At 46.5% G+C, this 21073-nt stretch overlaps 2 protein-coding genes across 4 annotated transcripts in view; both read left to right on the top strand.

The window, feature by feature from the left end:
- Positions 1-21073, top strand: part of LOC115466338 (butyrophilin subfamily 1 member A1-like) — a 1244786-nt gene that overhangs the window by 475942 nt on the left and 747771 nt on the right. The gene's annotated exons all lie outside the window — the stretch shown is intronic.
- LOC115466339 (butyrophilin subfamily 1 member A1-like) overlaps positions 1-21073 on the top strand; it is a 384019-nt gene that overhangs the window by 125112 nt on the left and 237834 nt on the right. For 2 of the 3 annotated variants that reach the window (XM_030197521.1, XM_030197520.1), the window contains 2 exons: positions 20864-20884; positions 20969-20995. The exons of the other annotated variant lie outside the window; for it this stretch is intronic. In XM_030197521.1, the coding sequence (XP_030053381.1) occupies positions 20864-20884; positions 20969-20995 (48 nt within the window). The remainder of the gene's footprint in view (positions 1-20863; positions 20885-20968; positions 20996-21073) is intronic. 3 annotated transcript variants of the gene reach the window in all.

Genomic DNA, 21073 nt, shown 5'->3' with positions numbered 1-21073 from the left:
CGTCTTGCTCTGAGCAGCATGCTGGAACTTCTCTCACATGCTCGAGAAGTCCCAGCCTGCTGCCCAGAGCTGGAAACAAGGAGCGGGGAGCAGCAGTAGTCTATTTACTTGGCTGGCAGGGCTCAGCATCCCCACCAGCAAAGTAAAAGAGAATTCAGCAGGGGGCCCAAGCCCAAATTTTGGGAGCCAGTTGTTAAAGTAGCCATGGAGGGCCCTACTTTAACAACCGGCTCCCAAAATTCTTAAAAACTTAACAACCGGCTCTTGAGAGCCTGTGAGAGCCTGCTCCAGCACACCACTGATGTAGTGTATCCTTTTCTATGATTACCGCTAAACTTTTAACAGAAGCTACCCATGATATTTCTTCTGTTTCATCATCAATCATCTTATTCCTTGTCCTCAAGCAGATGAATCCATTACGTATGGGTTGTGTCCATCAACTAGCAGGGGGAGATAGAGAGCACTCAAAAACCATAGTGCCTCATGGCCAGCTAGCTCCACTGCCTCTTCAGTATTCTCTATCTCCCCAAGCAGGGTGGTTGTAGCTTGTTCAAGCTCCTTCAAAATTCTGCCTGGGGGTGTCCTGTGCTTTGCCAGTTGTTAGCAGGGGTGTTGAGGCTACTGCAGCTTCACTTTAAAGGCACATAGGTTAGCCCTTTCCCTGCCTTACCCATCCCCCCAGTGGATGTGGACACATTAGTTCGCTTTTCCCTGTCCTTTCCCACTCTCAGTGGTTGCAGGCACATTAATTCGCCTTTCCCTGCCTTTCCCACTTATCTGAACATCCGGAGTTGATTTGATTGCCTCTTTTGCTGTTGCCTCTACTTTCCTCACAGCGTTAAAAAAAAAAAAAAGTTGTGTCGCGCTTTAGCACTGTGACCTTAAGAAAGAGGTTTTCTTCAGATTCTACAGCGCAACCGGAGCTTTGATACTCGGTCCAGTGAGGTAAGAGTGTTTTCCAGCTCCTCCGGGGAGGGCCCGTGATCGGGATGTTTTTGGCGCGAATTCGCCATTTTGAATTTTACCGCCATTTTCGGCAATGGCTGCAGAGGTTGTAAAGCGCTGTTCCAACTGTGGCAAGTGCAGATCCGCAGCAGGGCTCTGTAAAACGTGCTGTTCAGGCATAAGAGCTGGTCCGAGCATGGCGAGCGATGATTCTTCCCGCTCGGTGGAGCTGGCAGCGGGCGCCATTTTGAATGCACCGCATGGCACGACCCCTGCTGTGGCGGAGGGTCTTGAATCCGGAGGAGGCCCTCGGATTGAGGCTGGCCAAAGAGCTACTAGACCGAAATGGAATCGAGTGCCCAGGGCAAGTTTTTCTCCCCTGACTTTGTATTATTGCTGCATAAGGCATATATGCTTAAAAGAGCTCTGCCACAGGGGTCTTCTACGGCTCCCATTACTGCCCCTCCCGTGGATTTTGGCCTAGGACTGCCCTCTGAGGCGTTTTTCCCTGATAGCTGGCCACAAGAGAAGCACAGAAGGGTAAATTCCCCTTCAGACAGTGGCGCACCCCCTCCCCCCCCCCCTCCCCCCCCCCCCCCCGTGGTCGGGTAGTGCAGATTCTGAGGGGTCTGGCAGGCCTTCGTGGTCAGAAGAGCCAGAGGAAGGTGCAGAGTTGCCACAGGATCCTGATGATCCATCCGCGGTGAGGATTTTCCACCGTGAGGAACTGCCAGCGCTTATTTCTGATGCCTTACAGGTCCTCTCTATTGAAGTTCTTGGGAGTGGCGTAGCCTCCTCTGGAAATCCGAGGATGGCAAGTACCAAAAAGCCTGCTCGAGCCTTTCCTTTGCATGACTCCATCCAAGAGCTTATTTCTGCTCAATGGGCTGACCCCGAGGGACCTTTGAAAATTTCCAGGGCAATGGGGCAATTATACCCTCTACGTGAGGAACATTTGGCTCGCTTTGCAATGCCTAAAGTGGATGCCCTAGTCACGGCTGTGACAAAGAGAACTACCCTTCATGTTGAAGGAGGTGTGGCCCTGAAGAATATGCAAGACCGAAGGCTGGAATCAGCGCTCAAACGGTCCTTTGAAATTGCAGGTCTAACGATTTGGGCATCTGCATGCAGCTGCTATGCTGCTAGAGCCTGCCTGGCATGGTTGCAACAGGCAGTTGAACAGCCAGTGATGGAGCGGAGCCCTTGTCTGAGGTGGCTCCGCGAATGGAGTCGGCCTTGTCCTTTTTGGCTGACGCCCTTTATGATATTGTAAGAGCTTCAGCTAAACAGATGGCTGTAGCAGTGGCAGCTCACCGTCTTCTGTGGCTACGGCATTGGGCGGCGGACATGGCCTCTAAGCAAAGGTTGGTGAAGTTGCCCTTTCAAGGCCTTCTCCTGTTTGGTGAGGAGTTGGAGAAACTTGTGAAAGGCCTGGGAGATGCTAAACCTCAGCACTTACCCGAGGATAGGCCGCGGCCTCCCTCCAAGGGTCAGGCGGTTCACTCCTCTTATAGCACTCGCTTCCGTGAAGCTAGAAGGTACCGCCCGGGGCGTTCTGCTGGGTTCACTTTTCGTGGCTGGTTTCAGCAGAGGAACTCCTTTCGCTTGGACAAACGTTCCGCAGCAGCAGGCTCAAGACCTGGAATTCAAGGGCGACCCTCTCAATGATGGTGCGCCGGCCCCCTCCTCGATTCCTGTGATAGGAGGACGTCTTTCCCTCTTTCTCGAGGAATGGGCCAAGATTACCTCAGATCAGTGGGTCTTGGACCTGATCAGAGAAGGATACAGAATAGAATTCAATGCCCCGATAAAAGACGTGTTTGTGGAGTCCTGATGCGGTTCTGCCGCCAAACGGGCGGTGGTAGAGGAGACCTTGTAAGGCTTGATTCACATAGGGGCGGTTTCCGCTGTGCCTCCCGCCGAATTCGGCTGCGGCCGCTACTCCATTTACTTTGTGGTGCCGCGAAAAGGTGGGTCTTTTTGCCCTATTCTGGACTTAAAAGAATTAAACAAGTCCCTAAAAGTGCGGCATTTTCACATCGAGACCCTGCGCTCCGTCATTGCGGCGGTACAGCCAGGAGAGTTTCTCACGTCTCTGGACCTGAAAGAAGCTTACTTGCACATTCCAATTTGGCCCTCGCACCAGAAGTTTCTGAGGTTTGCGGTGATGGGAAAACATTTCCAGTTTCGGGCCTTGCCTTTTGGCCTCGCCACAGCTCCAAGAACCTTTTCCACGGTAATGGTGGTAGCTGCTTTTCTCAGGCGAGAAGGTATCCAGGTTCACCCGTACCTAGACGACTGGCTCATCAGAGCGGACTCTGTAACAGAGAGCCATCAAGCTACAACCAGAGTGGTCTCAGTACTGCAATCTCTGGGCTGGGTTGTCAATGTAGCCAAAAGTCACCTGACCCCCTTGCAATCTCTAGAATATTTGGGGGCACGGTTCGACACAGACTCGGGATATGTATTCCTACCCGAGCAAAGGCGATGCAAGCTTCAGAATCAGGTCCGTATGCTCCTGAGGATGCGCCACCCGCGAGCTTGGGACATTGTCCAGCTGTTGGGATCGATGTCGGCCACCTTGGATTTGGAGCCCTGGGCGAGAGCGCACCTGAGACCTCTGCAGTACTCCCTGCTACAACGATGGTCTCCAGTATCTCAGGATTACCAATGCAGACTCACGTGGCTCCCTGCGGCCCGGCTCAGCATGGAGTGGTGGCTCTCAGTCAGCATGCTGGCGCTCCCCGATTGGTGCCTATTGGTGACAGATGCCAGCCTGCAGGGCTGGGGCGCACATTGCAAGGGGAAGCATGCCCAGGGTCTATGGACACCCGAGGAGTCGGAGTGGTCCATCAACCACCTAGAGTGTTTCAGGCGCTTCTGGCCTTTCAATTGACCCTGGAAGGATTGGCTGTCAGAGTTCTGTCGGACAACATGACAGCAGTGGCCTACATAAATCGTCAGGGTGGCACACAGTGCAGAGCACTAGCCGCGCAGGCCGAACAGATTTGCCACTGGGCCGAGCTTCATCTGCAGTTTCTGTCAGCAGCTCATATTGCAGGTCAGAGCAACGTGCAAGCCGATTATCTAAGCAGGCATCAAATCAATCCAACAGAGTGGGAATTTGCAGATGAAGTATTCCTGCAGATCTGTGCCAAATGGGGGACGCCCGTAGCGGATCGTATGGCCTCAAGCGCAAATGCCAAAGTCCCGTGCTTTTTCAGCAGATGGAGAGATCCTCGCTCGGCGGGGTTAGACGCCTTGGCTCAACCCTGGCCTCTGGGCCTCCTGTATGTGTTCCCTCCGTGGCCCTTGATAGGGCGAGTGCTCCTGCGGATTTGGCTTCATCCAGGGGAAGTGGTTCTCATCGCCCCGGATTGGCCCAGGAGGCCTTGGTATGCAGACCTCCGGCAGATGCTGGTGGAGGCTCCCCTTCCTTTGCCTCTGGTACCGAACCTGTTGTCGCAGGGACCAGTGACCATGGAGGCTGCCTGCCGCTTTGGTCTTACGGCATGGCTATTGAGAGGGCGCAATTGAGAGACAAAGGCTATTCCAATAATGTAATTTCCACTCTCCTGCAGACCCGCAAGCGGTCCACTTCCGTGGCTTATGCCAGGATCTGGCGCTAGTTTGAGGCTTGGTGTGTTTCAAAGGCGATCACACCCCTGCGGGCTCCGGTCTCGCTGATTCTGGACTTTTTGCAGGATGGTGTACAAAAAGGCTTGGCCTACAATTCCCTGCGGGTGCTACTGGCAGCTTTAGCCTCCCTGTGTGGTGGCAAGGTTGAAGGCGTGTCCTTAGCTGCTCATCCAGATGTTGCACGGTTTCTTAGAGGGGTGCTTCAGCTCCGTCCTCCCATGCGGGCACCCTGTCCAGCTTGGAACCTGGGGCTCGTTTTGAAGGCTCTTCAGGGTTCTACTTTTGAGCCGCTTCGGCGAGCTTCAGAGAAAGATATGACTCTAAAGGCCGTATTTTTGGTGGCCATCACTTCGGCGAGACGGGTGTCAGAACTGCAGGCACTGTCCTGTCGATACCCATTTCTGCAATTCTCAGAGTCCGGGGTAACGGTACGTACCGTGCCTTCCTTTATGCCTAAGGTGGTTTCAGCGTTTCACCTAAACCAGCCTGTTTTTCTACCCTCCTTTGCTAGGGAGGAGTTCCCAGATTCTTTTGGGCAGTTGCACCTTTTGGATGTGCGCAGGACTCTGTTGCAGTATCTGTGAATTACAAATTCATTCAGGACCTCTGATCATCTGGTTGTTTTAGTTTCAGGTCCTCACAAAGGGTCTCCAGCGTCTAAAGCCACTATTGCCTGCTGGCTCAAAGAAGCTATCTTTTCAGCTTATCTGCTGGCCAGCCGGTCTCCGCCTGTAGCCTTTAAGGCGCATTCTACAAGAGCGATTTCTTCCTCTTGGGCTGAAACGGGAGCACTCTCTCTTCATGAGATTTGCAGTGCAGCAACATGGGCTTCTAAGCTCTCTTTTGCCCAACATTACAGGCTGGATGCGGCTGCCAGGAGGGATGCGCAGTTTAGAGCACAAGTGCTAGCGCGTGGTGTGGCTTGTTCCCACCCTATCTAGGGATTGCTTTGTTACATCCCATACGTAATGGATTCATCTGCTTGATGACAAGGAAGGGAAAATTAGGTTGTTACCTTGGTAATTTTCTTTCCTTTAGTCATAACAGATGAATCCATGAGCCCTCCCTGTCTGATTGACTGTCTGATTGATTGTTTTCTGATGTGACTCTGTGTGATGTTCAGTTTATCCTGATGATATATTCCTTCCTTGGGAGAAAGTTGGAAAACAGTCTTCAGGATTTCTGTTCTGTTATAGGAGGATTAGTTCATTCCCTCCTTTGGAGTTACAGGAGGATGAGTTCATCCCCTTCAGGAAGATGAGTTCATTCCCTCCTTTTGAGTTAATGCTCCTGTCATGGGGTCATCGTTTGCTGTGAGGAAAGTTTATGTTATTCCCATTGCGGTTTGTTATAGTGCTTTGGAAGCTTCAAATACTGAAAAGGCAGTGGAGCTAGCTGGCCATGAGGCACTATGGTTTTTGAGTGCTCTCTATCTCCCCCTGCTGGTTGATGGACACAATCCATACATAATGGATTCATCTGCTTTGACTAAAGGAAAAAAAATTATCAAGGTAAGAACCTAATTTTCCCTTACAATATCTTACAGAATATTAGCCTAAGCCTGAACAAGTAGTTTTGGATGCATTTTGTTTCAATTTACTCAACTCCAACCAAACCTTCACCTCGGCCAGACATAATTATAATCTCTTCAAATCCTGTTGCTATCAACGTTCTGTGCCTGGGACAGTGGCTCTGTGGTCTGCTAGGCACCATCAGTGACGTTCCCCCTCACGCCCCTCCCACCGAGTTCCACACTCCGCCCTCTTCCGCGTAACGGACCCTCCCGCGCACACTAACCGCCCTCACAAAAAGCAGCCTACTAGACTGCCACTCTCACGGAGCACCGACGGACGAGGGAGCCAGCCTGCCTGAATGACAGAGGGAGCCAGCATGAACGTCGGAGGGAGCCAGGAAGGCAGCCTGAACGTCGGAGGGAGCGACGGAGCCAGACGGACGAGGGAGCCAGCCTGCCTGAACGACGTAGGGAGCCAGCATGAACGTCGGAGGGAGCCAGGAAGTCAGCATGAACGTCGGAGGGAGGGAGGGAGCCAGACTGAACGTCCAAGGGAGCCAGCGAGCCTGAACGTTGGAGGCAGGGAGGGAGCCAGCCTAAACCTTGGATAAATGATAAGTAGTAGTAGGAGGGAGGGAGGGACCCTGAAGGAGGGAGGGAGGGAGGGACCCTGGAGGAGGGACCCTGGAGGGAGGGAGGGACCCTGAAGTTGGGACCCTGGAGGTGGGAGGGAGGGGCACGAACCTGAAAGGCGGAGGGAGGGGGTACACACTGGAACTGGGAGAGGGGAAGGAGGAGGAAAAGGAGGGGAGGAAGGAGGAGGGAAGGGGGTGAGGGGCCTAAGGAACCATCTATAAAGCAGAGCTGAAAAAATGATGCACTTAGCGCGATTCTATAATGAATATGTTCCTTTATAGATTTGTCTCTTTATAGATTTACGCTTAGCAGGCCTAAATACTGGAGCCTAAGATAGGTGCACTTATGCATGATTTTCTATCAACACGCAAAAATCCAAGAAGCCCCTAACCATGCCCCCAAATTTTTATGCATGATAGGGTTTAGGCGCAGTCCTTTATAGAATTAGATATGTGCCTAAATCCTAATTATTGCCAATTACTGCTGATAATTGTTTACTCCCAATTATCATTACTGGTTTGCTTGTGGTTCAGTGAAGTTGTGCATACTCTTTCTAGAATTACGCTAAGCGTGTCTTTAATCAATGTCGATTTTTCAGGCACAATATATAGTTCTGTTAAGGATGGATCATTAGCACTTGCTATGTAGGAATTGCTTTGTGTTCAGGGCCGTGCCTAGGGTCTCTGGCGCCCCCCTGCAGACTATCAGTTGGCGCCCCCCCCCCATGAAAATGATCAGCCCCCCCCCCCCCCCCCCCGGTGAAAATGATCGCTCACCACTTGCCATACTGACAGGAATTGTCAGCAATATTCTTAGAAACAAATTGCTATACATTGCAAAATAAGATAGCAGATGTAAATTCTCAAAGTGGACATATTCCAAACGCTAAAATGAAAATAAAATGATTTTTTTCTACCTTTGTTGTCTGGTGACTTTCTTTTTCCGATCATGCTGGCCCAGTATCTGAGTCTGCTGCTATCTGTCCTCTTAACTCCATTTCCAGGGCTTCCTTTCCATTTATTTCTTTACTTTCCTCCTTTCTTCTTCATTTCTTGCTCTATATCCATTTCCAGCAATTTCTTCTCTCTCCCTGGGTCCTGGCCTCCCATCCACGTCCATCCTTGTCCCTCTCTGCCCTTCCCTCCTCCATCCATAGCCAGCAATCCTGCTCTCTCCCCTCCCCTCCATTTCCAGCAATTTGTCCTCTCCCTGGGCCCCCATGTCCATCCTTGTCCCTCTCTGCCCTTCCCTCCTCCATCCATAGCTAGCAATCCTCCTCTCTCCCCTCCCCTCCATTTCCAGCAAATTGTCCTCTCCCTGGGCCCCCATGTCCATCCTTGTCCCTCTCTGCCCTTCCCTGCTGCATCCATAGCCAGCAATCCTCCTCTCTCCCCTCCTCTCCGTTTCCAGCAAATTGTCCTCTCCCTGGGCCCTCATGTCCATCCTTGTCCCTCTCTGCCCTTCCCTGCTGCATCCATAGCTAGCAATCCTCCTCTCTCCCCTCCCCTTCCAGCAATTTGTCCTCTCCCTGGGCCCTGCTGCTGCCCTCCCATCCATGCCCTCCCATCCATGCCTGTCTCTCTGCCCTCCCATCCATGCCTCTCTGCTCTTTCCTCCGCGCCCTGGGGCCTTTAAATCTTTTACTTCCGGTCGCAGCAGCATCAGTGAAAGCGGAGCGCTGCCGACGTCTCCCTTCCCTTCGCGCTCTTGGTTCCCTCAGTGTCCGTCTTCTTCTGACGTCAGAAGAAGGCGGGACACTGAGGGAACCAATGAGTGCAAGGGAAGGGAGACGTCGGCAGCGCTTTCACTGACGCTGCTGCGACTGAGGTAAAAGATTTAAAGTCCTCGGCGGCACGGGGCAAGGGTAAGCACCGCGGCGGCGCCCTCCAGAGGTTGGCGCCCCCCTACGGCGCTTACCGCATCGGCACGGCCCTGTTTGTGTTCCTGTGTTAAATCCTAGCAGTTACCACGTGCTAATGACTACATTAGTGCACGACCTGTATAAAACATATCCTCAAAAAGAAAAGCATTAGACTTGCAGCTAACACCCACTAAAATCTGTGTTAACTCCATAATCCTAATGTCCTTTAGTAAGCATACCGCTAAGTAACATTTTGAGCATTAATTTAAGAACTCAGCCCTAGTAAATTTTCAGAGAGGCCAGTTTAGGAGCACACCTCTCAGTTGCATCATAATCCTGATTTTTAACATCAAATTCAGAAAGTGCTAACTTGCATGTATTATGTCGGCGAGCAAGACAGGGAAAAGACACAGAACAGAGTCATCATCACCAAAAAAAGATCAATCCAACAAAACAGAAGGTGAGGCCTCTGAAACACTACTAGAAGAAATTTGCTCCTTAAAGGAAATGCTACTAGAAAATAAAGAAGACTTACAGAAGATAAAAGCAGACATATCTCTATATATAAAAGCCTGGCACCTCCAACATTCTAATTGAAGCCTCCAGCCGGAAACGAGGTGGCATAGATATCCGGTTTAGCAAGTACACAAAGGAAAAGAGAGTTGCAAGTAAAGCAATTAACTCCTGCCACAGTTATTTTCTCAGGCACTTGGAGTGGTTGCCCTGGGTGATTAACAAGGTCAGCTGGAGTAAAGCAATTAACTCCTCCCAGAGTCTTGCCCTGGGTGATTAACAAGGTCAACTGGGGTGCACAGGGAGGGGGGAGGGAGACCCTGGAACTGGGAGGGAGGAGGGAGTGATGGGCCCCTGGCACACACTCTGATTCTCATACATACACTATCACTGTCACAGACACACTCGCACCCAGTCACACTCTCTCTGTCACACACACACTCTCTCGCACATTCCCTCTCTCTCACACAGTCAATCTCAAACACACTCTCTCAAACATACACACTCCGAGGAAAACCTTGCTAGCGCCTGTTTCATTTCTCAGAAACGGGCCTTTGTTACTAGTCTTCAATAAAATCTGAATTATCTCAATTCAGATCTCGTATTGAAATCTTGGAAAATAAACAAGATGCTGCAGACAATAATATCAAACAATTACTACTACTACTACTATTTAGCATTTCTATAGCGCTACAAGGCGTACGCAGCGCTGCACAAACATAGAAGAAAGACAGTCCCTGCTCAAAGAGCTTACAATCTAATAGACAAAATACAAAGACAATACAAAGAGATTGGGATCCTTGAAAGAGAGATTGAAGATATAAATAATTGTGCAAGAAGAAATAACATCAGAATATTGGGAATACCAGAAGCGGCTGAAGGTAATAATATTACATTTGGAATCCTTCATACCTTCGCGTTTGGATTTACAATTTGAACGATGAAAGAGCTCATCAGGTTCCATCAAGGCCTATAACATAAAACAAATATCCCAGGCCTATCGTTATGTTATCTTTCCACTGCAACTGTCCCTGATGCCTTCAAACATGCTGTGGTCACACCACTCCTCAAAAAACCATCATTGGACCCTTCCTGTCCTTCCAACTACCATCCCATCTCCCTCTTACCCTTCCTCTCCAAGTTACTTGAGCGTGCCGTTCACAGTCGCTGCCTTGATTTTCTCTCCTCTCATACCATCCTTGATCCGCTTCAATCCGGCTTTCGCCCTCTATATTCGACTGAAACAGCGCTCACTAAAGTCTGTAATGATCTATTCCTCGCCAAATCTAAAGGCCATTACTCCATCCTTATCCTGCTCGATCTATCCGCTGCTTTTGACACTATCGATCATAGTCTTCTTCTTGCCACACTGTCCTCGTTTGGATTTCATGGCTCTGTTCTTTCCTGGTTCTCCTCTTATCTCTCCCACCGTACCTTCAGAGTATATTCTGGTGGATCATCCTCCACCCCTGTCCCGCTCTCAGTTGGAGTTCCTCAGGGATCTGTCCTTGGCCCCCTTCTTTTTTTCCATTTGCACTTCTTCCCTGTGCTCTTTGATCTCATCTCACGGTTTCCAGTACCATCTTTATGCCGATGACACTCAGCTCTACCTCTCCACACCTGACATTACTGCTGAAACCCAGTCCAAAGTTTCAGCCTGCTTGACCGACATAGCTGCCTGGATGTCACACCGCCACCTGAAACTGAACATGGCCAAAACTGAGCTTATTGTCTTTCCCCCCAAGCCCACCTCGCCCCTCCCACATTCTCTTTTTCAATAGATGGCACCCTCATCCTCCCTGTCTCATCTGCTCGCAACCTAGGAGTCATCTTTGATTCCTCCCTCTCCTTTTCCGCTAACATCCAGCAGATGGCCAAATCCTGTCACTTCTTTGTCTACAACATTAGCAAAATTTGCCCCTTCCTCTCTGAATACGCTACCAGAACCCTTATCCAAACCCTTGTCACCTCTCGCTTGGATTATTGCAATTTGCTTCTCACTGGTCCGCTCAGCCATCTATCTCCTCTCCAGTCTGTCCAAAATTCTGCGGCACGACTTATTTTCTGCCAAAATCGTTTTACCCACACTAGCTCACTCCTCAAGTCACTTCACTGGCTCCCTGTCCGCTTCCGCGTACAGTTCAAACTTCTCTTACTGACCTTTAAATGCATCCATTCTGCAGCCCCCCATTACCTCTCCTCTCTCATCTCTCCCTACATTCCTCCCCGTAAACTCCGCTCGCTGGACAAATCTCTCTTGTCGTCCCACTTCTCCTCCACTGCTAATTCCAGGCTTCGTTCCTTTTCCCTCGCAGCACCTTATGCCTGGTATGGACTTCCTGAGCCTGTACGCCTAGCTCCATCTCTACCTGTTTTCAAATCTATGCTAAAAACCCACCTTTTCACCATTGCTTTTGGCTCCTAACCACTACTCAATTCCCCTATCCTTGCTCCTTCTCACCCAGTACTTTCCTTGCCCTTAATTGTCTTGTCTGTCTGTATTTTTAGATTGTAAGCTCTATCGAGCTGGGACTGTCTCTCTGTGTCAGGTGTTCAGCGCTGCATGCGTCTGGTAGCGCTATACTACTACTAATAATAATAATAGAGTGCTCTGAAATGAATACGTGGTTACCATCATGCAGTGCGCTCGGATACGAGCTCCAATTAAAAGAGACGGATCAACAATTCAATTCTTACCAGAACTTTACAAGAACACGGTGAAAATTTGTAAACAATTTTTGGAATTTCATCTCAAACTTAAAGAACTAAATGCACGATTATATCCAGCATGTATGCGTGTCACCATCAACAACCGCACTAAGGATTTCACAGATCCAAGCGCCATGGTGTCGTTTATTGAAGATCTCTCCCCCACTGCGATCGATGCCGTATGAACATTTGTCTGTAACTACAGATGGATATTAATATAAATTTTGTCTACATATTGTTGTGAATGATATATCTATTACATCTAATGGCATTTCAACAGGAAAGCTAATATAAGATTCTATATTGATATATATTTCCTTCTTTTCCTAATCTTACAAATTTAATAAGTGAATTTTCTTTTAACATAGAAGGTATAAAAATAATTTTTTATCACTAATGGCAGTATTTTAAACAGTAATGTCTAATGTATGGCTATAACAGACAAGCTTCCAAGAAATATCTTAAGAATTGCATGTTAACACTCATACCATCATGAATGGATTTTATGAGTATTAACTATTTTGTTGTTAATGGGAGCTTTGGATTCCTTCTTGTCTTTCTGCCTCTCAACAACATTCTAAGTCTGGCATGACGAGTTACTTTGCAGTAATCCAGTTGCCATCTATATATGGCATGCTCGAATTTATACTGCGTTTGAAAGGGACGGCTATATAAACCTTCTCCTCCTGCTGCTCCCGTTTGGGAATGCAACATACATCCGTAAGCAGTCTCTCTAGATTTTGCATGTCACTTTTAAGAGTTCCTTCACACCTCGTCATATTATATCATGTAAACTAGTGAATTAACATTTACAATCATTTGGCTATGTGCAGATGGACGGACAGAGAATCCTATATCCAGCAATGATTTGTCTGAATATGCTTATGCTGACCTGCTGATCTTTTAACAGTGTATTCACACTTGGTTGCTATATTATGTATAATTGTTTCCATAATATTCTTCCTAAAATGAAGCATAGAAGCATATACTATACTATACCATAATTAGCCTACAGTTCAACAATTATGTTAATTGAATACAAGGTATAATTCTAATTACTGCTATAAATATAGGATGCTATTAACTATTATATATGAAGATAAATAACATCAGTGAATCAGCTGAAGTGAGAAGTGCATCACCTTACTTGGGGGTCATTTTACTAAGGTGCGCTGAAAAATGGCCTGCGGTAGAGTATATGCGTGTTTTGGGTGTGCGCAGAAACATTTTTCATGGCAACTGCAAAAAATGCCTTTTTTTTGCCAAAAATGGACGTGCAGCAAAATGAAAATTGTCGCACGTCCATTATGAATCTGAGACCTTACCGCCAGCCATTGACCTAGCGGTGAAGTCTCACATGGTAACCAGGCAGTAATGACCTATGCATGTCAAATGACACTTGGCGTGCGTAGCTAACGCATGGCAGAAAATAAAAATTATTTTTCAAATGTACGTAGCGGACGCGCACCAAAAATGAAATTACCGCAATAGTCATGCGGTAGCCAGGTGGTAACTCAAAATTGACATGCATTGGGCAGGCGTTGGCGCCTTCGCGCCTTAGTAAAAGAGCCCCTCAGTAACCCATATTTTTTCTTTACCGTCATGGAATTGTTAGTTAAGTTCAGCATGATGGTAAGTTATGTTAACACATTTGTGTCTAGAGGTGTTTTCATCTGGTATACTGTTCATATTACCATTCTGCTAAGGGTATTTATAAATGCAATATCAACATTACTACAGCCAACTGATCTTATCATTGCTACAATTATTAACAAATACAGACTTACCTGACATCCTTTTACTTCAGGAAACCCACCTTTCTACAAGTGAGTCTGCTAAACTTATAACCATTTGGTCTCACCTCCCATTTTCTCTCCTTTCACATTTGGCAGACTCCAGTGGAAGATGGGTTAAAGTTAATATAAAAATCAATGACATATGTTTAACGCTTGTTAACATATATGCTTCAGATGTAGATAATCCAGACCTCTTTAAAATAATTGCTGATCTATGTATTCAAGAAAGTTTAAGCAAATGTACAGTGGCGCCCCGCCCCCCGGATGCAGCGCGACACCCCCCCGCAAAAGAACCCCCCCCCGGGTGCATGCCGCCGGGGGGGGGGGGGGGGTGCCGCGCGCGCCTGTCCTTTGTTCGTTTCATGCTCCCTCTGCCCCGGAACAGGAACCTGTTCCAGGGCAGAGGGAGCATGGAACGAACGAAGGACAGGCGCGCGCGGCACCTCCCCGGCGGCGTGCACCCGGGGCGGACCGCCCCCACCGCCCCCCCCCCTTGGTACGCCACTGCAAATGTATAATTGGAGGTGACTTTAACCTAGTTCTGTATCCGTCCACAGATAGGAAGTCTGCTATATCATATAAAAGTACAAAATCATGGAACACTCTTCATGACATCATTAAACAGCTCGCATTGATTGATATATGGAATTATCAACACAAACTAGAACATGAATATATACCTTTTACTCTAATCCACACAACTCATATTCACGATTAGATTTCTTTTTAATTAATACATTTTTTCTTAGTTCAGTATCAAACTCAAATATTGGTACAATATATTTATCAGATCATGCACCCATATCTATAACTCTCAATATAACTACAAACATAACAGTTAAGAAAATATGGAGATTTAATGCATCATTGTTAGATAACACTGATTTTAAACCCACCATTGAAAAGGCAATTGAGTTTTTTTCAATTCAATAAGGCAGGAAACACAATTTGGATCACATTATGGGATTCCTTCAACGCATATATCAAAGGTGTCGTAGAGGGGCATAATCGAATGGGGTGCCCAAGTTGTCATGAGGGCATCCTCGCAGAATAGCCCCATAAAGGGGTGGGGCAACCCGTATTATCGAAACAAAATGGGCGTCCATCTTTCGCTTTGATAATACGGTCGAGGACGCCCAAATCATGAAATTTAGGTCAACCTTAGAGATGGTCGTCCTTAGGTCGTTTTTTAGATGGTCGTCCCCGAGGACGCCCATCTCAAAAACAACCAAATCCAAGCTATTTGGTCATGGGAGGAGCCAGTATTCATAGTGCACGGGTTCCCCTCACATGCCAGGACACCAACCGGGCACCCTAGGGGGCACTGCAGTGGACTTCACAAATTGCTCCCAGGTGCATAGGTCCCTTACCTTCAGTGCTGAGCCCTCCAACCCCCTCCCCCCCCCCGCCAAAACCCACTCCCCACAACTGTACACCACTACCATAGCCCTAAGGGGTGAAGAGGGGCACCTACATGTGGGTACAGTGGGTTTTGGGGGGGGTTGGAGAGCTTAACATTTACCACCACAAGTGTAAGAGGTAGGGGGGATGGGCCTGGGTCCGCCTGCCTGAAGTGCACTGCACCCACTAAAAACTGCTCCAGGGACCTGCATACTGCTGTGATGGAGCTGGGAGTGACATTTGAGGCTGGCATAGAGGCTGGAAAAATATTTTAAAATTTTTTTGGGGGGTGAGAGGGGGTTAGTGACCACTGGGGGAGTAAGGTGAGTCATCCCCGATTCCCTCTGGTGGTCATCTGGTCAGTTTGGGCACCTTTTTTAGGCTTGGTTGTGAAAATAAATGGACCAAGTAAAGTCGCCAAATGCTCGTCAGGGACGCCCTTCTTTTTTCCATTAGTGGCCGAAATCACGCCCCAGTCCCGCCTTCGGTATGGTGCCGACACACCCCCGTGAATTTTTGTCGTCCCCATGACAGAAAGCAGTTGAGGATGCCCCAAATCAGCTTTCGATTATGCTGATTTGGGCAACCTTGAGAGAAGGACGCCCATCTCCCGATTTGTGTCGGAATATGGGCATCCTTCTCTTTCGAAAATTCCCATAATAATATCTTACTCTGCTTCTCAACGTAAGAAAATTGTTAAAGAAATAAACGAACATGTAAATTCTAAACTAGATTTCAATATAATTCAATAGTCTATGCACCCGTTCAAGACAAACAGGCCCTAGGCCTTCTGGTGTGGAGAACTCCTTTTTTAGCCACTCCTCCAGCAGTGCGTCCAGCTGCTGTTCAGGAACATTCTCTGGGAGTCCCACAAACCACAAATTATTGTTGCGGGAGTGATTTTCAAGATCTTCTAATCATTGAAGTTGCTGCTTTAAAGAGGTTTGTAGTGCTGCGAGTTGCATGTTAATTTCCTTAAGGGTATCCTCTGCCACCGATATTCGGTGCTTCAGTTCGTCTGTTCGGCGATTAGTTTCTTCCAGCAGTGATTCCACCTTGGTGATTTGACCAGAGATAGTTGACAACTGAGGTTCCAGAGCCTGCACCATTGCTGAAGTGAGCTGTGCAATTTGCGCTTCAGAAAATGCTGCTGCATTTCCCACGGTAGACTTCGTCATATTGTCTGATCCTCCCCATACCTTCTCCGCTCATTGTGGAAGCCATAGGTTTTTCCAAAAACTTGTCCATATGCTGTAAATCTGCTGTATTTGTATTCTTAATGCCAATATCATCGGGGGAATTAAGTTATTAGTGCAAAGATTATCTTTGGGGACCAGAGCTACAACTGCATGTGTCTGTGCAGCTCAAAGCATCACGTGATCTCTTTTTAATAATATATTAATGCAAACTAACTCCTCTAGCAATTCCTGTGTTGCTCTGGGACTAGATACAGAGAAAGCCTTTGATCGTGTTGAATGGTCCTTCCTTTCCATATACTGAGATGGTTTGGTTTCTCATCTGACATCATTCACATGATCAAAGTTCTGTACTCTGCACCTACAATTAAATTACAAATCAACTGAATACTGTCCTCCCCTTCCAACCCACAAGAGGCACTAGACAGGGTTTCCCATTATCTCCCTTCTTACTTAACTTCACCATTGAACCTCTCTTGATTTCTACCTCAACTTTCCCTCTAATTCATGGAGTGGAAATGGGCACAATTATTGCTGAGATCTCCGCTTATGCAGATGATGTGTTAATTTATACCACCCCTTCATCCATTCCAGCTATATTAGATGTCATTGCTAAATACGCGGTTGTATCAAGTTATAAGCTGAATGCCTCCAAATCAGAACTGTTGCCATTAAACAATCATACTCTTAAACATACAGTTGAGCAACACCAATTTAAATGGACTCCTAATGATATAAAATATTGTTTATATTATTTGCTCCAAACATTGAGGATACTGTTCGACTGAATGCTGATCGGTTGCTCCATGAGCTAACATCTAAATGGTCCCCTCTCCGCCTATCTTGGTGGGGAAGGATGAACACAATAAAAATGATGATTGTTCCAAAAATTAATTACACACTTAGCATGATCTCGATATTATTCAGCCCTAATATTTAACTCATCAAATTCGTGTGGCTAAACAAATCCCCTTGTGTTGTCACCAAGTGCTTAAAATGCGTTAAATCACATGGGGGAATACAAAGTTTCCAAGTTTCCATGACTATCTCCTAGTGTTCTTATTAAAGCAGACTTCTAATTGGATAATTTTGCGGGATTTAAGTAGTGCTCCTTTATGGATGGGACTCCATTCCACTCTCGAGCCTGCCTTGGTCTTCACCTCCACCCCAACAGCAAAACCCATAGTTGTTTTCTGCCTAAGCAGCCTTTAAGTCTGTGAAAAACCTTTGTTGAATGACCATACTATATCACTTCTCATATATCACTATGGCACAACCTTATTTTAAAATAAATAACAAGCTGGTATACTGGCCTGTGTGGATTAAAGCTGGCATATACTATTTAATATCAATTACTTGAGCACAATACATGGTTTCCTTTCAATATTTTACAAGCTAAGTTTAATTTATCATCACCCCTATATTTCCAATGGCTCCAACTTACTCAATGTATATCTGCTAAACTAGACATTAGCACTTTAACTAAAGCTAAACCCAGCAGCTGCTTTTATGCTCACAACTATGCAAAGGTGCCAGAATAGCTTCCAAGTGCTATAAACTGTTAAAGCAATGTAAATTCTGCTCATCTTCTGCTCTTGAGGTCGTATGGGAAAAAGATTTACACACGTCACTCTCGTCACAGCAGCGGCAAAGCTTCTGGGTATCCTCTGCTAAATCCACCAAATCTACTGCTTACTCAGAAACCATGTTTTTCCTACTGCATATAGCCTTATGAACGCCAAATTAGATATCCAAGCTCTCCAAGAACATGGATAATAAATGTTGGACATGCCAATCTGATATTGGAAATCTGGACCATCTTATGTTCAACTGTTCTTTCCTTCAGACTTACTGGAAGTCAGTTTGGACTTTTATTGACCATAACCAAGCCTTTATCTTTCAAGATCCTCATCCTTGGAGGCATTGATTTATCTAATACGCTTGATGACTATAAAGCCAAATTGTTATACATCCTTTTACATATAGAGGGGCATTTTCGAAAGGGCCGTCCAAGTTTTGATTTGGACGTCCTCGCAAAACGTCCCAATCCAGGGGCGGGGAAACCCATATTTTCAAAACAAGATGGACGTCCATCTTTCGTTTCGATAATATGGTCAGGGACGTCCAAATCCTGAAATTTGGTCGTCCCTAGATTTGGACGTCCCTAGACATGGATGTTTCTGATTTTCGGCAATTTTCGAAACCAAGGACGTCCATCTCAGAAATGACCAACTGCAAGCCATTTGGTCGTGGGAGGAGCCAGCATTTCTAGTGCACTGGTCCCCCTGACATGCCAGGACACCAACCGGGCACCCTAGGGAGCACTGCACAAGACTTCATAAATTACTGCCAGGTATATAGCTCCCTTACCTTGTGTGCTGAGCCCCCCAACCCCCCCTCCCTAAACCCACTACCCCCAACTGTACACCACTACAATATCCCTTACAGTGGGTTTGTGGTGGGTTTTGGAGGGCTCGCTGTTTCCTCCACGAACGTAACAGGTAGGGGGGGTATGGGCCTGGGTCCGCCTGCCTGAAGTGCACTGCACCCACTAAAACTGTTGTAGGGACCTGCATACTGCTGTGATGGACCTGAGTATGACATCTGAGGCTGGCAATCAGTATTTTGAAAAATATTTTTTGAGGGTAGGAGGGGGTTAGTGACCACTGGGGGATTAAGGGGAGGTCATCCACGATTCTCTCCAGTGGTCATCTGGTCATTTCGGGCACCTTTTTGTGCCTTAGTTGTAAGAAAAACACAACCAGGTGAAAACGTCCAAGTGTTTGTCAGGGATGTCCTTTTTTACGATTATGGGTGAAGGACATCCAAGTATTAGGCACGCCCAAGTCCCGCCTTCGCTACCCCTCTGACACATCCCCTTGAACTTTGGCCATCCTTGCGACGGAAAGCAGTTGGGGACGTCCAAAATCGGATTTCGATTATACCGATTTGGACGTTTCTGTGAGGACGTCCATCTTCCAATTTGTGTCAAAAGATGGGCGTCCTTCTCTTTCGAAAACGAGCCCAATAACTATTGAGATGATATGCCACTGCTGAAAAGACCTCTCTGAACTTGATTACGATATGTGGTGGACAAGGTCTGTTTAGCTGTAAAATATGAGAAAAAGAACAGCTCTCTTGCAACCTTTTGCAAAGTATGGGCCCCCATTACTCGATTATGCTATCTCTATATAACCTGTAATCTGTTTCCCTGTTGTTATTGTTGTTTCTTTGACTTCTTACGTATATGTCCTAGATTACATAACTTGAATAAAACTTTTGAACAAAAACAAAGCAAAAACTTGGTAGGAACCTATTCTATAAAGAAACTCAGGCACCTGCTTTCCTATATAGAAGACCAGCCTAACAGTGAAAACATGAGCCTATAATTCAGGTGCATGCAATTATACCATAGGGTAGGTGCAATTGCTCACACCTTTAAATGTGGAAAATATGTGCATAACTTATAATGTTCTATAAGATATGTGTGTAATTGAGCACCTGCCCAGACTCCACCTATGCATACACCCACCACCTTACAATTACACACTATTAAGGTAGAATAGTGTGTAAACCGTTCAGGCAGCATGTTTGCACCTCCATGCCAAAATTCTATAACTAACGTGTGTATGTTGCATATAAGGGGTAGGTGCTAATGTTACATAATTACCTAGAGCAATTCTATATCTGTTCACCTATATTAGGTGTCTGTACCATCAAGGAAAGTCACTGCCTACTTTTCTTTACAGAATTCTAATGTTACAGGTCAAATGTGCAGGTAATAGGCCACTTCTGCACATAAAGCACTGCTTTACCTGTGTAAATGCCTTTAGAAACCCATAGGATTTGAGCCATTAATCAAAGCAAAAGCCAAGACAGACTTTGATTATTCCCTTGGAAAATTACTTAGAAAAAATACACCTGCTGCTTTCTGAAAATACCTTTTCCTCCAGAAATTACCAGCGTGTCTATAATCTCTTCTCACTTGTTCCTAAGTAACATTTATGGAGATACTCTAAAAATGACAGCCAAAGTTGTGTGCAGCCTGAGTTGCATGGGCAATTAAATTGGTTAATGAGCCTATTACTGCCAATTATTGGGTGCTAATAGTCAATTATGGGTGTTAATTCACAACATTTTAGATTTGTACGTGCATCTCGCTAAGTGCTACCCTATAAAGATCTGTGCACAAATCTTATGGTGTGCAACTCAGAAGGGCTGTGGCCATGAGATGGGCACAGGTGGGTCAGGAACATAAAGATGCGAAGTATTGCAGAATTCCTGGGATTTGCACCCAACTTGGGTGCCGGAATTTACACCAGGTTTCAGCAGGGGCAACTTTGGTGCTCAAAGTAAGGTACGAGATCTGTGATTAAGCATTATTTTATAAGGGGAGCACATCCTTTATAAAGTAGCACTCGGTGATGATTTTTCTCTACCCCCAGATTTGGTTGCCATTTACTGAATCCACCCCTTAGTGTGTATTAATATATGCAGAGACAGACTGAGCAGTAATCAAACTCTGACCCCTGTGGGGGTAATTTTATATATTTCCGTAGGTAAAACAGTTTTATAAGCATAAATTAGAAATAGTGTTATGGACGTTTTTAGAAACCCAGAACTCTAACTTTTATCACTTTGTATTTTTATGTAGAGTCTATTCGTACTGAACTAGGTAAGTTTCTCTTCTCATGTACGTCACACTGCTGCTTAAAGATTTTCTGAACTCTGACGGTTGTGTTTCTCTGTTTGATTTCAGAGTTTAGAAGATGCTGTAGTTATGCAGGTAACTCAGTCTGACAATCTCACCTACAGAATATGAATTTCCTTTTCTATGTAGCTGTTGTCAGTTTGCTGACACAAT

Source organism: Microcaecilia unicolor, chromosome 3, assembly GCF_901765095.1.
Source record: "Microcaecilia unicolor chromosome 3, aMicUni1.1, whole genome shotgun sequence".
Taxonomy (NCBI): domain Eukaryota; kingdom Metazoa; phylum Chordata; class Amphibia; order Gymnophiona; family Siphonopidae; genus Microcaecilia; species Microcaecilia unicolor.
This window is presented reverse-complemented; position numbering and strand designations above follow the sequence as displayed.